Source organism: Belonocnema kinseyi, chromosome 1 (assembly GCF_010883055.1).
Source record: "Belonocnema kinseyi isolate 2016_QV_RU_SX_M_011 chromosome 1, B_treatae_v1, whole genome shotgun sequence".
In the NCBI taxonomy this organism is placed as follows: Eukaryota; Metazoa; Arthropoda; class Insecta; order Hymenoptera; family Cynipidae; genus Belonocnema; species Belonocnema kinseyi.
In genome coordinates this window covers 176,073,949-176,090,045 of record NC_046657.1, presented here as the reverse complement: position 1 = coordinate 176,090,045, position 16,097 = coordinate 176,073,949, and the positions used below count along the sequence as shown (strand labels likewise).

Below are 16,097 nucleotides of genomic sequence, written 5' to 3'. Positions count from 1 at the left end.
CGCGTAGAACACCACGTATAATCGCGCGGGAATTTTAAATATTGTTAATTTTTTTAATGTAATAAACCAAACTTTTATAGTTAAAACTGACAATTATAATAATGAGTTTCATTTTTATAATATAATGTCAAAATAAGAGATAAAATACGCTGCCCTGAATTGAGTTTTTCAGAAATTTTCAAATGATTGCAGAAAAGTTGTTTTGTCAGTTGTAGTGCTTTTTATTCTTATTCGGTGTTGATGCCCTGTGTCGCGCAATCAAAGAAAATATATTGCTGTAAGTAAAATAAATAAGTTTTTATGCTCTTGTACAAGGTAAATATTGTTTTAAAGGTCAATTTCCTATTCGTATAGGAACCGTCAGCTTACAGCAACCTAACCTGCAAAATGCAATGTATATACATATATTTTGGTTTTAGGCGATATAATTTTGGTTGCATGATATAATTTTGTAACTTTGTGCAAAATTGATAGAGTAGAATGGACAATGTACGAAAATATTTTTGCAGTGATCGAATGAGTAAGTTAGAGAAATGGGAAAAATATTAAATATATTACGCCTTAAATTTTAGAACACAACTTTGTTTCTTCGACGCCTGAAACCAAGATATATGTATATACATTGCATTTTGTAAGTTAGGTTGCTGTAAGCTGACGGTTCCTATACGAATTTGAAATTTCACCTTTAAAAAATATTTACATTGTACAAGAGCATAAAAACTTATTAATTTCACTTACAGAAATATATTTTCTTCAATTGCGTGACACAGGACATCAACACCGGATAAGAATAAAGAAACACTATGACTGACAAAACGACTTTTCTGTAAGCACTTGACAATTTCTGAAATACTCAATTCAGGGCTGCGTATTTTATCTCTTATTTTTACATTATATTAGAAAAATAAAACTTATTATTACTATTGTCAATTTTAACTATAAAAACTTGGTTTCTTTCATTAAAAAATTTAACAATATTTAAAATTCCCGCGCGATTTAAAGATTTTCCACAACGGAAAACCGAAGGTGTGAATGGTCTCGGGCAGCTGCCTGTCTGTACCGGGCAGGCAGACAGAGGTGTGACAGTACCCTTACACGTTACCAACCCTGCATATAGGCTTCAGTCTATGGTGGAAATCTATGGGGGGGGGGGCAAATTTGATGATCAGATTGGTCACACTTAGCGCGCTGATTTTAAATTATATAAATATTCAGATTTAATATTTATAGTAAATTATGAATGGATAAAGGCATCCAAAGCAATTTCCTAATCCTAAATTAAAATTTTGGAGTAACAGATGAAAAAATAATGTGATTCAAAGTGTAAAAAAAATATAACTTTTTTAATTTTGCATTTTAAATGTTTCAAAATGTTAGTAAAAAGGTAATAAGAAGGTTTAGTTTTAGGCAAAAAATATCAGTTTTAAGGCTGTTGGAACGAGGCGCCTAAAAATGGTGAAATCTATGATACGCTCAAAACTTATCAGCGGTCAAGGATAATTCGGTTTTGAGGTTTAAAAATGCACTCTGAATATTTTTCCGTCGCCGAAAGGGGTTCCACGGTTGTGGGATATGTGTTTGCTATCTGAATTTTCGAAATAAATCGCGTAAGAGGTAAAAAATGGGAGTAAACTGGTTGACAAAAATAAACGAATGGAGACAAAAGCGACTGACAGCTGTTTGGTGCTGATCGATAAGCGTTACTTGATCGTACTACCAACCATATGTACTGTCAGTAAAGTTGCTCCTCTTGATGGTAATTTTAAATTAGAATAAAAATTCGATTTGTGTTCTTAATTTTGCAATTGTTTAATAACATATCTTACTAGGCTTCGGATTAAGAAAACTGTTCAAAGTGATAAAAGGATGCCGCCGTAAACTCGCTGATAATAATTAATAGTAATTTTTCAATTAAAAAAATATATTATTTAATGATTTATTTATGTATCTTGTTGGGTTTTAACATGCAAAACAAATGGAAATGGCACATTACGTAGAATCGTTACACAGCAGACGTCGAATTTAGTAACAAGTTCTTGCAGGAAAAAGTTGCAACAAATAATCTAATAACTTAATTACAGGCAAAACAGCATATTTGCTGATAAATCAGCGAGTCTGGTAACCCGAGAAACATATAAGGCCAATATTCATTTTTTTCTTCCCATTACACAAAAAATGCAAAATTAGCACAATCAAAATTTGGTTCAATTTTCGATTTTAAGACCGGTATTCATAGTTCATTAATAATAATAGTTACAGCGTTGTAATCTCATTTTTTCCACATAGCACGGCTTCCGAGCCAAAAATAAAGAATTGATATTGATTGGGGCGAACATGGAGAATAGGCATAAGGAGCCCAAAGTAGTGTAACCGGAAATGAAAAAATTTTTGTCGTATGGGCATGGTTACAATAGTTCCCGTTCCCGTGTATGAAGCTAATGTTGTACGGGGATAAAATGACAGCTGCCTATGTTTACATCGTTGATATTGGCACAGTTTGCATTACATATTAGGCATTGTGATATTTGATTTAAATAGATCAATTATTATTTATATAATAGAAGATTTTTTAAATTTGGTTTGTCGCGAAACATTTATTCGTTGTGATCCTGCAATTGACCAGGTAAGTTACATTATATGGTGATATGAAAAATAAGCACATAACTTACAAGTTTTAAATCTTGTATGTTTACGCAGCAAAGAACTGGTACCAAACTTTCACTTCAATGTAGCAGTTTTTATATTCCAATAATCTTGGCATTGCTCAAAGAAATTAATTCAATGATGTACGAATTTTATATTTTTCTTTGAGCCTTGAGGTTATATTCACACAAAACCATGTCGGCGGCCATCCATACCCATGTCAAACTAGCGCCACGCTCGGGAAGACCTAGCATTTCGATGCGTTATTGTCAGCCCCCTGCCTCGACCGTGTATGTGTATGGAGTAGTAGTTTTCTTACGATCCGGAGGGGAAATGTCGGTCAAACTAAGCCAACAGATGGCACTACAAAAAGTAGGTCTGTCTTTTTCATTGAATTGCATTAAGAAAAAGCAAAAGTATTTAAAAACTTGATGCTGTTTGCAAATAAACAAAAAAGAATATATGAAAAAATAAGTGTAACTATTACTAATTATTTAGAAAAAGAAAAAGTCATGAAAATATGTAGTTTAATATGAATACAATTTAATTTTGAGTTACATTTTGAAAGCAGTTCGAACTTTATATTTTTGTGATTTATTTTACTCATATTATATTATTATATTATTTATTTTACTCATATCATAGGGAATCATTTGGTAAAAAGTCAATGACACGAATGATAAATGAGAAAATGGATTTAATATTATTTAATATAATGTATATATTTATTTAAATTGAACCAAACATCATATATACATTTATACAGTTTAATCATTTATTTGTTGCTTAATCTTGAAAGCTTTTCCCTCGCTGCATTCAGCCCCTAATAATCTTATTTAAAAATTTTAATTTGAAGGAGCTTTTGAATTAAATAGTTAATTATATGATTGCAAACCTCATTTCTAAAATAAACAGACTATACACTATTAAAATCTATAAACAAATGTACTGTACTCATCACGCACAGCTGGAGGAAATGCACTTTTTTCATTCAAAAATGTCCAGAGCCTTGAATTTTCTTGCGATTTTGATTTTTTAGGTTTTAAATTAAAGATCATTAAATTCTATAGATCTTGTCTCTCCGAAGTTTTGTCTCCTATATTTTTTTATTAATAATTTTTCAGTCAAAGTATGAACAAAGTCTTATTATAGGTGAAAAAAATTTTGTTGCTAAAAGTGCTTCTCGTTAATGTAGGAATGACAATTAAAATTTTTGTAAACAAATTAGATAAACAAATATAAAATGTTTGCCCTTTCGCATAGAATTTTTTCACTAGAAATGTTTTAAGCTATTGGACGAATGACTGCTAGTCACAAAAATATTAGAAGAGTTAACAATAACCATTGTTATTAACAATTCTTGTGACAAAATAATAAAACTTAAGGTTTTATCAAATTTAAATTTTCTTTGATGGTCAAATCGGTGGGTTATTGTCAAAAGACTTTGTATGGAGTTAATCTTAGCATGCAGTGTTATGATTCATTTCTAATCTATTACGATTGAAAACCCGACTTTTTCCAAGTGAGACTGCCAACATTGGGACATTTTTTATGTAAATTGTTTATAAACATGAAAGTTGTTATATTCCACTAAATATGACCAAAGATACATTTTTTAGGAATATCCGTAGCCATTGTAGCGATTAAAGAAAATAAATTTTTTGATAAAACCTTACATTTAAATATTTTGTCACGAGAATTATTCATAACAATGGTTATTGTTAATTTCTTAAATATACTTGTGACTAGCAGTTATTCGCCCAACAGCTTAAAATATTTCCAGTGTAAAACAAAATTTCTATGCGATCATAAATTAATAATATAATTAACTATTTAATTCAAAATGTCCTTGAAATAAAATTTTTTTAATAAAATTATTAAGGGTTGAATGCAGCGAGAAAAAAGCTTCCAAGATTAAACAACAAATAATTGATTGCAGTGTATAAATGTGTATATGATATTCGGTTCAATTTAAATAAATATATAAATTATATTAAATAATATTAAATCCACTTTCTCATTTATCAGTCTTTTCATTGACTTTTTACCAAATTATTCCCTCAATATACGATATACGTCATATATTTTTTATTAAATCTTCTGATCATGTATATGTTTTAAATATTTTTGTCATTGAGGTCTTTAATATTATTAATTTTTTTCATTTGCTACATAATAATGTTAACAAAAAATACATTTTTTAACTTTAAAAGATAATAAAATCAATAATATGAACAAAATAAATCACAAAAATATAAAGTTCGAACTACTTTCAAAATGAATCTTAAAATTAAATTTTATTCATATTAAACTACATATTTTTATGACTTTTTCTTTTTTTTAATAATTAGTAATAGTTAGACTTATTTTTTCATCTATTTTGTTTGGTTTATTTACAAACAGCATCAAGTTTTTAAATATTTTTGGTTTTTCTTAATGCAATTCAATGAAAAAGACAGGTCTACTTTTTGTGGCGCCATCTGTTGGATTAGTTTAACCGACAATTCCCCTCCGGTACGTAAGAAAACAGAAAAGTGGGGGCGGTGCATGGGGCTGGTTATTGTACATCCGACAAAGAAATTCTCAGTTCTGCATGGGGGCGAGTTAACATTTTTGAATTCATTTAAATGCATTGAGTTGCATTTAAATAATTTGAGACTGCGTGAACTGAATGTGTGATCAAGGTCAATTTGAAAAAAAAAATAAAAAAAAAGTACATGCGTAGAGACCTAATCCAGCGATCCCTCGTGTATCAGTCCACTATGTTGCCACTGAGTTACGGAACAATTTAACAAACATCTACAATCAATTTTATATGCACCGCATGTTGGTTTTCCTGTCACGGATTGAATTGTATAGATCAACATTTGCTGAAATTCGCCGGGAACGATTGGGGCAAATTCGAGTGTGTATTTGCTCTCACCAACTTAGCCGCAACCAAAGATATTCGCAACTGATTTTGAAGCGTTTGCGTGCTGACACATTGAACTGAATTCGCTGACTTTAAACTTTTACATCGTATTTGTACGTATAGAAAGATTTAAAATTAAAGTATCGTTTTTTCGAATTTGCACGAATTGGCACACAGCTTCAATGCGTCATTTTCGCAAAGCGTGATATGCAGAATGTCCTAATCTTTTCAATTCAATTCATATTGAATAATACCCTTGAACAATACCCTTCTTTTTTGCTGGATTCAAATCGTTCAAATCAGACTAAACATTTCAACTGTATACTCTTTATAGGGTTTTAAGCTTTATAAGTTCTACATAACCTCAGCCAAGGATCCATTTCGTCAATTTTTTAATATAATTTATTTTATCATAACTTAAAAATAGCGCGTAACCAAAAACAGAACTTTTTCTCTTACCGAGAATAAATCTGACAACCGATGTAATTTTAAATTCGATTAAAAAAAGCAATCATGATGATTGTCATAAGGACTGTAATGCATTTAGCATACCCAATATTCACCATAGCAGACGATACGTAATTATTTACTGATCAGATAGTGATAGGAAATAACCGAATAGCCATTAAGCCATTCCTATCATTGCCTTTTTATACCGAAACGAGTAGGCAATGATATAATTATTTTTATAGAGTTAAAGAAAAACTATTAACAAAGAAAAATAATAAAGATTACAATGAAGAACGAAAGTGGTAAAGAAGAGAATAAAGAAAAACTGAATGATTTACCAAAGGATTTAGCAGACGAAGACAAGTCACTTTGGGGTTATGATTTATATCCTGAAAGGAGAGGTGCAAAATACAAACCTTCTTTAATTAATACAATGCTTGGTATCGAAGGTCGAGAAGACATAAACAGAATAAAATGTGAAAGAAACGTCTATAATGTGTTCCATAGTAGTGAGTATATCTTCTTTATTTCTTGCCAATAAATCATTTAGGTAGTTATCAGATTGCCTCCCGGTAAAATAGACCGGATTTTAAATGTTCTCTTCCGCAATATTTTATATAGTCAAAGAATCCCAAAGAACATAGTCGTTAATTGAAGACATTTTTTAAAGGTTTTTGCATAGTTTACCTTAAAATATAAAAATCGATTATCATTTTGACTATATCCAGAAACGGATTGTTGCTAAGTCTTTTTTTTATTTCATTCAAAAAAATGTACATTTTTAAATATGCAAATAGTCACTGCTTTATAGGTAAAAGAAACTAATTTATTATTCAATTTTCTCCAAAGTAAAGTTTTTAAACCACCCTTTCTTTCACCAATATAAAGAGTAGGTAATTTATTATTGACAACTGTAATTGTGGCAAATTATGCAATGACCCTATTCATAGTGAATTTCAAAGACCCGATGTGAGTGCTGACATTTCTCGGTATTGATAAAAGTAATAAAGTAAAAAAGATCGCCTGCTGAAGGGAATGCAAAAATTCGAGAATGCGAAATTAGGAATAGAATGGTCTTAAATTAATGAAATTTCAAAAAGGCTTACTTAAATTAAAATTATATATCGTATAAAATTCCTGCAGAAATGAGTTATATTTCACTATGTAGAAAAACGTGTATTATTAAATTCAATAAACTGGACGCTAATTGCGTTAAGGTAGGAATTTTTCAAAAAATAAACAATCTAGGAAGGAAAGGTTTAATTTTTGATCTATTCAACTTGTGTAAAATCAAAACTAATGGATTAATATTTCATTAAGTTTTGGCTAGTTTGAAATAAGTGTTTTATTGATATAATAGTATACTGTGCAACAATGGGGAGAAGAGGGACTTTATTGGCATGTTTATGTTTAAGCACAAGTCGAAAACGAGTACTAAAAAAATAAACAAGTCAATAAAGTCCCTCTCCATGATTTATATAATATTTTATATAAGAAATACATGGAAATGCCCGTTTTTTCATGCCTGTGGAGCCGACTTTAAGTGCCGCTTTTCAAGGTCAAAGGTATGTGCTATGCCGTTTGCTCAACATACATAACAAATGGTGGAATTCATGCATATGTTCTTGGTAACAAGGGGTTGGTTGGAACGCATCGGCTGCTATTAAAAAAGTCGGCATTTCCATGCCTTTTTGTCTGAAACAGAATTAAATCGCATTGACAGTCATATATTCTATTCAGTATTCTGTCAACAGCATTTAATGGCATTGACTCTATTCGATACTTGTTTTTTGAAAGGCCATGCATACCCAGTAATAAGCGTTGAATTCAGAAAAAAATTTAGAATTTCTATTCCTATGAATACGCGATTTTTCCTCCGTCTAAATATCCCCCAACGGGAACAGAAAAAGTGCAAATCCTATTCCTCTCAATCGACGTAATAAAATTTAACGTAGGAATTTATTGAACTTATTTTTCATTATTAAATCTTTTTATAACTTATAAAATCGAAAAATATTCAAATTTATGATAATTTATATAATAATAATTTATTTAAACGTGTTAAAAAATGCATTTAAGAAATCTATTTAAATGTGTAAATTAAAATAATTTCAACTCTTGAGAGGTGCACTTGAATTGATTAAGATTAAATTTTCAAAACTTATATTCCACATGAAGGAATTCAAACAATTTATTACACATATTTTGTGAACTTATTAGAAGGAATTAAATAATCTCAAAATACAAACTCTTTTGGGGAATAGAAGACAACTCCCTGAGCTGTATCTACCGGTACAATTACAAGGAATAAAATATATTTAAAACATGTTCTCTTTTGGGGAATATGAATCCATGCGGCGGCCGCTATGGAAAAAGAAATAAATTAGTTTTTGAGATATCCTATTCTTATAATGGCATTTTAGGCAGATGGAAAATCGCGCATTCAAAATAATAGATTAATCTTCACTTTTACGCTGAAATCTGAAAATATTAATTTTTCTCTATTCAACGCTTATTACCAGGTGGCCTACATTTTGGCGGTTCGTCGAGTAGCATTGAATGGCATCTCATTTTATTCCTTTAAAGCTTTTGCGCATTAAAAATTATATAAACGAAACGGTTTTTTTACAGTAAAGGGCTTTCAATGGCTTCTAAATTTCAGTATACGCCTCCCAATCAACTCCTTATCGGTTTATATAAAACTGTATTAATGGTGGTGTGACGTAATCATTATCCATTAATTGATTAATTACTCAATTATTTATCTATCGGATATAATTATTTAATTTTGTTTTGATATTTACTTTCACGTTATTTTTAATTAATGGTTATGATTAAAATCCTTTGAAGAAATTAATTTATGAATTAATTACACAGGCCTTCAAATAATGGGGTCATGTGAGTTGTTTGAAAGTGGAGGGTTAATTTTGAAGTAATTTTTTACGTAGAATCCGAATCCGGGGTCAGAATTGGCCCATCACGTCAGGATTTTAAGATATTTGAGGTTATGTACCCACAAAATCGCGTTTTTGGCTACATTTGAGGTTGTGTACAGAAGACACCAATTTTTTGGGGATTTTTTTTTAGTCGTATCATATAGTACTGCTCTTTCTCTTTAATTTGAGAGTCGCAGAATTTAATTACCTTTTTTTTACCAAGTTACGCCAATTTGAAATTACGAGATATGTTCCATTATGTATTGAGCATTTGCTTTGAATATCACAGGCCAACATAGTTTTGTTGTTGGATAGTGGAGGGTTATTTCTGCAGTAATTTTTTGCGTAGAACCCGAATCCGGGGTCAGAATTGGCATATCACGTCAGAATTTTAAGATATTTGAGATTATGTACCAAAAAATGGCGTTTTTGGCTACTTTTGAGGTTATGCACAGAAGACACAAAATTTTTGGGGATTTCAACAACCCAGAACACCCCCAAGTACAAATTTTAAAGAGAAAACACCCAGTAGAAAATGTCTGCCTCAAAGTATTTAAAGCAAATTCTCAAGATATAATGGGACACAGCTCGTAATTTCAAATTGGCCTAACTTGGTAAAGAAAAATGGTAATTGAACTCTGCGACTCTCAGATTAAAGAGAAAGAGCAGTACTATATGATACAACTAAACAAAAAATCCCAAAAAATTTGGTGTCTTCTGTACATAACCTCATGAGCAGCCAAGAACGCTATTTTTTGGGTACATAGCCTCAAATATTTTAAAATCCTGACAAATAATCTTCACTCATGTTTTTTGCCTTACAGTAAGTCCTGCAAATTAATTTTTAACGTACATTTAGGATTTTTGACTCTTAAATATTCTTTTTTGTCGTTCAAAAACTAATGGAACTAGATGGACGATAAAGTATAATTATATTGCTGCAGTTTTACGAATCATCGTTTTCGTCGCCGTCCTCTTCTGCATCTGCTCCCGCATCGTCTACGATGTCTTCACCCTTTTCGCTTTCAGGTTGACTTTCTTTATTACTGGTTGAAAATTTAACTATTTTGTAGAAAATTCGCCTTTTTGGCTTGAAAATTCTACAGTTTGCTTGAAAAATAAATAAAGATTTAGAGAACTAATCCTTAGTGATGGCACGAGCATCACGTCTACGTGATAAATTCATAAATAACAGATTTGAAATCCCTACGATTGACGACCATTTACTTAGCTATATAGACAAACTGAAGAGAAACCAATGGTCATTACAGAATTTTCAATCTGAGAGACTAATTAACTTGATTGAGTTTGAAATTCCTTATTATGGTTGACATACAAAATCGTAATAAATAAAATACAACAGTTCATTTGAAGGATACAAAACATGGTGAATAGACAAAGTATAAAGTTAGCTTCCAGTTAAAAGAGAGATGAAATTAACTGTTACGACGGAATAATAGTGCTTCTGCTATGTACCATGGCTTATGTTTTTAATATCTTTCTGACACTCGTCATATCGATTCATTTTTGATAAAAATTTAAGAGTTTAAAAAAATTTGAATTTACGTGATAATTAATTGACAGCATGTGCGTAGAATGTGTTATTAACTGTACAATACAACTAAAAATTTATCATTGACTCATTATTTGCATTTCATCCTTAATACTACTGTACATAAGACAGATCTGCCTTTGCGCGTTCTCTATATCTCTGGGGCTACTACAAATGGTTCAACATCCGTTGCATGGAACTGAGGAAATCCAGAAAAATTCAACCAGACTATTAATAATTTAAACATGTCAAATATTTAGTATAAACATATCAGTTCCTTCAGTCCAGACCCATTCCTGTTCTGAACTCCAGGAATTGTACTGCTGGCAGTGGCTTCGTTAGTGCATGTGCCAGTTCGTTACCTGTAGGAATAAATTTTAGTTTTATTACATTTTTTTCTATTTGTTCTCTTGAGATATGATATTTTATATCACTATGCTTTGATCGTTTATGATTGCTTGGATCACCTGCTATATTGATGCAGCCTGTATGGTCTTCATAAATTATAATCGGATCTCAAAAATTTATATTAATGCTCATTGTTAACGATTTTAACCAGAATGCCTCTTTTACAGTCTCATGCAGAGCCATATATACTCTGCTTCTGTAGAAGAGCTTGCTACTTCTGCTTGTTTTTTTGTGTTCCAACAGATCGTGCAACCTGCATACAACTAGAAAAAATAACCCATTGTTCGCTTTCGATCTGTTACCTCACCACCGCCTCAATCGGAATCGAAAAAAGGGTCTTTAAAGTCATTCTTTACATAAATATTTCAAATTTGTTCAAAAAATAATTTTTTAAACTTTTCATTGTTTCATTATCAGCTGTTGCACTCACGAGATCGTCTACATATAATACCACATACATATTTTTCGTTATATTTCCTTTATCAGGAATATTTATGCAACGATCAACTGATGAATTTTGGAAACCTTTTTCTATAAGAGCTTTTTCAAATGTTTTAAAATTAACATCTCGCAGCTTGTTTTAGAGCATACAAAGCTTAATTCAAATTTGTAAACCTGATTGCCATTACTTTCCTCTTTTAATACGCCGTTTAAAAATGCAATTTTCACATCCATGTGATGAATTAACAAATGATTATGGTTCTCAAATGTAACTAAAAATCTAAAACTCGTAATTTTTACTACTGATGCGAATATCTCATCGTAATCTACTAAATACGTTTGACTAAAACTACGAGCCACTAAACGAGCTTTGTATTTCAGTGGATTACCAAATTCATCGTTTTTTATCGTAAATACTTATTTACCATCTACAATGTTTTTTTCTCTTGGCGTCGTTACTAATGTTTAAGTTTTATTGATCATTAGTGAATTTATTTCATCTTGAATGGCTCTCTCAAATTGAACTCTATCGTCCCTTGTTTTTATTTCCTCGAACGAGGTGGGCATCTTCTAAACAACTGATTGAGCGATAAAGAAATTTTCATTGTATTCTGTATTTTCACCATCAGAAATATAAGGGTGTAGTTTCATCCTGTCACTCCTTCTAGTCGCGACTTTATTTTCCGGTAATACTTGATTTTCTATCCGCTTTAATCACAGATTTACTAGTTTTTCAATTTTCAATTACTTTTTTATCTATCGGCTCCAGTATATCTGATTTACCACTGTTATCAGATTTATTGTCTTAAACCCATCTGATTTCTCAACATCAGATTAACTATTTTACATTTCTATTGATTTTCACAATACGTCAGATACATCAGTTTCACGTCTGACCTTTTTATTCACCTTTTTTGTCACTGGCCGAGATTTCAAGTAATTTACCTCATCTACAGTTACATCCCTCAAAACACAAAATTTGCATTATCTATATCCCAAACTTTAATCCCATTCGGTGCAAAACTAACTAATATTCCTTTCCAAGATTTTTCTTCGAATTTTCTTTTCCCGGTTTTATTATGAATGTAAACTGTCGAACCGAATACCTTCAAATATTTTAGTTCTGGTTCTTACTATGCCACAATTCAAATGGGGTTTTATCTACTTTTAGAGTTTTTGTGGAAGTTAGGTGAATTAAATAGATAACAGTTATCGTTCGGTTCATTTTTTGCGCCACAACATCTAGCTGAGAAGTTCGTGGAACAGTCAAATGATAAGTAATTCCCTATTGTACGCAATATTTTTTCATTTTAGTCCATAAATGTTCCCTACCGATATCGCAATGCAAATTCACAACTTTTAAATTAAAATGAGCTTCGCTCTTTGTCAAACAGTATTTAAAAACTGAGAAAACGTACTTATCAAAAATTAAATACGACAAAACAAAGTGAGTGAATTTATCAAGAAATTATACGTAATAGTTCTTGTCGTTGAATGTAGGAGTGATTGGACGACACATATCTGTATGAACTATAAACAATGGTCTTTTTATGTGACGGATCTTTTATTTTCTCGAAGGGCGACCGAGCTTGTTTACCATAGATACACGCTTCGCACAATTCATCTGTTGGACTCACTTTTTCGAGATTATCTAAATCTACGACCATGTGTTTATTTATCAATTCTAAGAATTTCGCTTTACCCATGTAACCAAAACGCTTATACCACATATCATAATTATTGCCGATTGCATTATATATTTGAAAATTATTATTGAAATCTACCCTTTTCGTAACTTGAAAATAAATAGCTGCTAAATTATTTGAGGGCGCACCATACACTACCATAACACCTTTTTTTGTTGATGCTTACTCCTCCTTTCTCATCAAAGATAATACTCATCCCCTCCTGTTGCAATTTTTATAGGGTATTTATATCCGCCTTTATCATCTTCAGAGGTTCCCAAACGCTGCTAAAATTAAAACACGTATTTTGGTAACTGTAATATTTAATATCACAAACCTAACGAACCAAAGTGCCTTCAAATCCCATATTGCTCGCCACGTGGATTTTTCCTTTTTTTTGTTGCTTTAATAATAAAATATTCATTTTTAGCTATGGAGATTTTCTTCGGTGGATGCAACTAAATCGCACTTGAGAACACGTTGTTATGATTTATAAGGTGATCTTATGCTCCAAAGTCCAATAGAAAAATCAGCTTGTCATTTCCGGTAACTTAATACTTACAGGTTTTATAGGCAAAACCCGATGTATTATTGTCACCCGACGCCATCTGCGTCGTGTGGACTTTTTGAACCGTTCTGTTCCCTTAAGCTTTGTATTTTTCTTATAGTAGTACCAGTCTTTGATCTTTTGGCCCTTTCGCCCACAATAATGGCATTTTCCATAAGTTGAATTTTTATTTGTCTTGAATCCCGATAGAATCGTGAGCCTTTTCCTCTCCTATTTGGGCTTCCGTCATTGCTTCTGGTTTTCTTTGAATTATCATGATCATTTCCCTTCTGAGTTTCAACATTTATTTGCAGCACTTTAGCCTCGTATTTTCACTTTCATTTTTCAGCTTTGTCTCATAATCTAAAAGTCTCGTTTTCAAAAAGTCTAATGTAATTTGGACTTTAGTCAGTCTCAAACGTTGAGGGAAGACTCGTCAACAAATATGACACTTTTTGGTTTTCATTCAAAGATTCACCTGCCGCTGCTAGCTCTTTTATTAAATCAAAAAAGATTTCAAAAGGGTCTTTCAATGCTGTGTCACCCTTTATTTTTAATCTGCACAATCGGTTACGAACAGACTCTTTAGTAGCAGCACTTCTTCTTTCGTAAATGGCATCTGAACTTTTCAGGACAGACAATATATTTACTGCCATTGAATGGCTGTATATTTCTCTTGTCCTGTGTCATTTTCACTCGCACTAGGAAGTTGACAGTTTAAATAAACTAAATATTTTTTATATTTTTTATAGACACAGTGAATGAACAATGTGATCTGGGTTCATAACCTATTAAAAATGGTTTAATAAATAAAGAAAACGCAGTGAATTACATTTTTTTAAACTACTTTCTTTGTCAATATCGCACGAGGAAGGAACGTCAGTATTCGAAGAAGAGTTTCTCAAGACTTAGTCGTTACAAACAATGTAGAAAAAGTAGTTTAAATTGATCTGAGGTTATGTTTCATAAATACAATAAATATTTTACGTACCGCCGGAGATTAAGTGAAGTGTTGCCATATCAGTACGCACTCCACGATTTTATTAGTCTTGAACAAGATAAAAATATTCAATAGTACATCTACGCAAACTCTAAAAAACAACAATTGAGCTAACTCGAGGAAATACGCGAAACGGAACGTGAAGTCGTGGCGTGTCGGGCAATCACCCTTTGACTGACAGCGGCTGCAAAATATAGAAAATTCTCACTTGTGACGACAGGCACTCCGACCGACCACTGAGAGAATAACATTGCCCGTATGCCTCTATGATTTGCATGTGTTGCTGAAGTTTTAAAAAATTGTTTTTGTTTTTTCGAAATGCAGAGTCAATATTTGGCCAAATTTAAGGCCATGTGACGAGAGGGTCACGTGACCAAACCTGGTCTTCGATTTTTCTTTCCCAGCTTACGTCTAAACGAAATGGGGTATCGCTCTGAAAGTTTGTGAAATGAAAGAGGAGGTAGTAAAGTCCATGTCTCTGCTTTGTTCCGGTGAAAATTTCGAGAAAAAATTTTTTTTTGAAGAAAATACCAGTGAAAGTTTTTTTCCCAACTTACGTCCACACGGAATGAGATATTGTGTTAAAAATTTGGCACGATGAATAGAAGGCATGCAAGAATTTGTCTCTGCTCCTAAATAATTAGAATAGTGAGTCAAACCCTGCAAGCAATTTGCAATGTTGTCAATGGGCTAGTTACGGGGTTTTTATTTATCAAAGTGGGGCAAAACAACAAAAATCGCTCACGAACATTATGCACCAATAATGCAAAAACTAGTGTTTGCACTTGAAATGCATGATTACCGTCAGAGAAAGTTAAAAGTCAAACTTTTGCTATAAAAACTAAATGTGTCCGTCGATAATCATTATTTGCATAAATAAACATTTTCTTCCTTTAATTCTTTGCAAGGCCACAACCGATCCTTTAATATTTATTAACATTTCCCGAAAAAAATTTCCGCCTTATTTAAACTTTTCTTTTTCAATATGGGTGAAAAAATATTGATCTTAGGGCCACTTGATCAGCTGTTACACTCATCACATGGCCTTAAGAGAACCTCTAGATCCTCTCATATATATATATATACATATATTCTCGACAATTGTTTCTGTTGCTCACTCTAGGCCTGACATGGTTCTTCTTGACTTCGAGAAGCGAACCATGTTCGTTATCGAATTTTCGGCATCAGCTGACAGAAACATCATAGCCAAGGAGAATGAAAAGAAAGAGAGGTATCGAGACCTTATAAGGGAGTTGCAACGATTGTACCCGGAATATTCTGTTAAACTGATCGCCCTTATCATCGGCGCTCTTGGAGGTGCCAAGCTTTCACTTGCTAATGGCCTAAAAAGCATCCCTGCTTTTCAACAATATGCTAGAACACTTGCGGGAAAAATGCAGAAGGCGGTTGTCCTTGGGTCGTTCCGTGTTCTTAGGGTGCATGAGGCTTTTGCTGGATCGTCGTATTGATTCCTTTACAGACTGTAACCACCTATCTCACGGTTGTGAGACGTGGTTGTGGCTG

The 16,097-nt window shown here is 32.1% G+C and overlaps 1 protein-coding gene across 5 annotated transcripts in view; it reads left to right on the top strand.

Annotated features, from left to right (window-relative positions):
* Positions 1-5,188: 5,188 nt before the first annotated feature.
* LOC117176152 (mitochondrial inner membrane protease ATP23 homolog) overlaps positions 5,189-16,097 on the top strand; it is a 260,005-nt gene continuing 249,096 nt past the window's right edge. For 4 of the 5 annotated variants that reach the window (XM_033366262.1, XM_033366271.1, XM_033366239.1 and 1 more), the window contains exons 1-2: positions 5,189-5,667; positions 6,247-6,513. In XM_033366262.1, coding sequence (XP_033222153.1) covers positions 6,291-6,513 — 223 coding nt within the window. In that variant the 5' untranslated portion in view covers positions 5,189-5,667; positions 6,247-6,290. The remainder of the gene's footprint in view (positions 5,668-6,246; positions 6,514-16,097) is intronic. The other variant, XM_033366247.1, reaches the window with a different exon arrangement.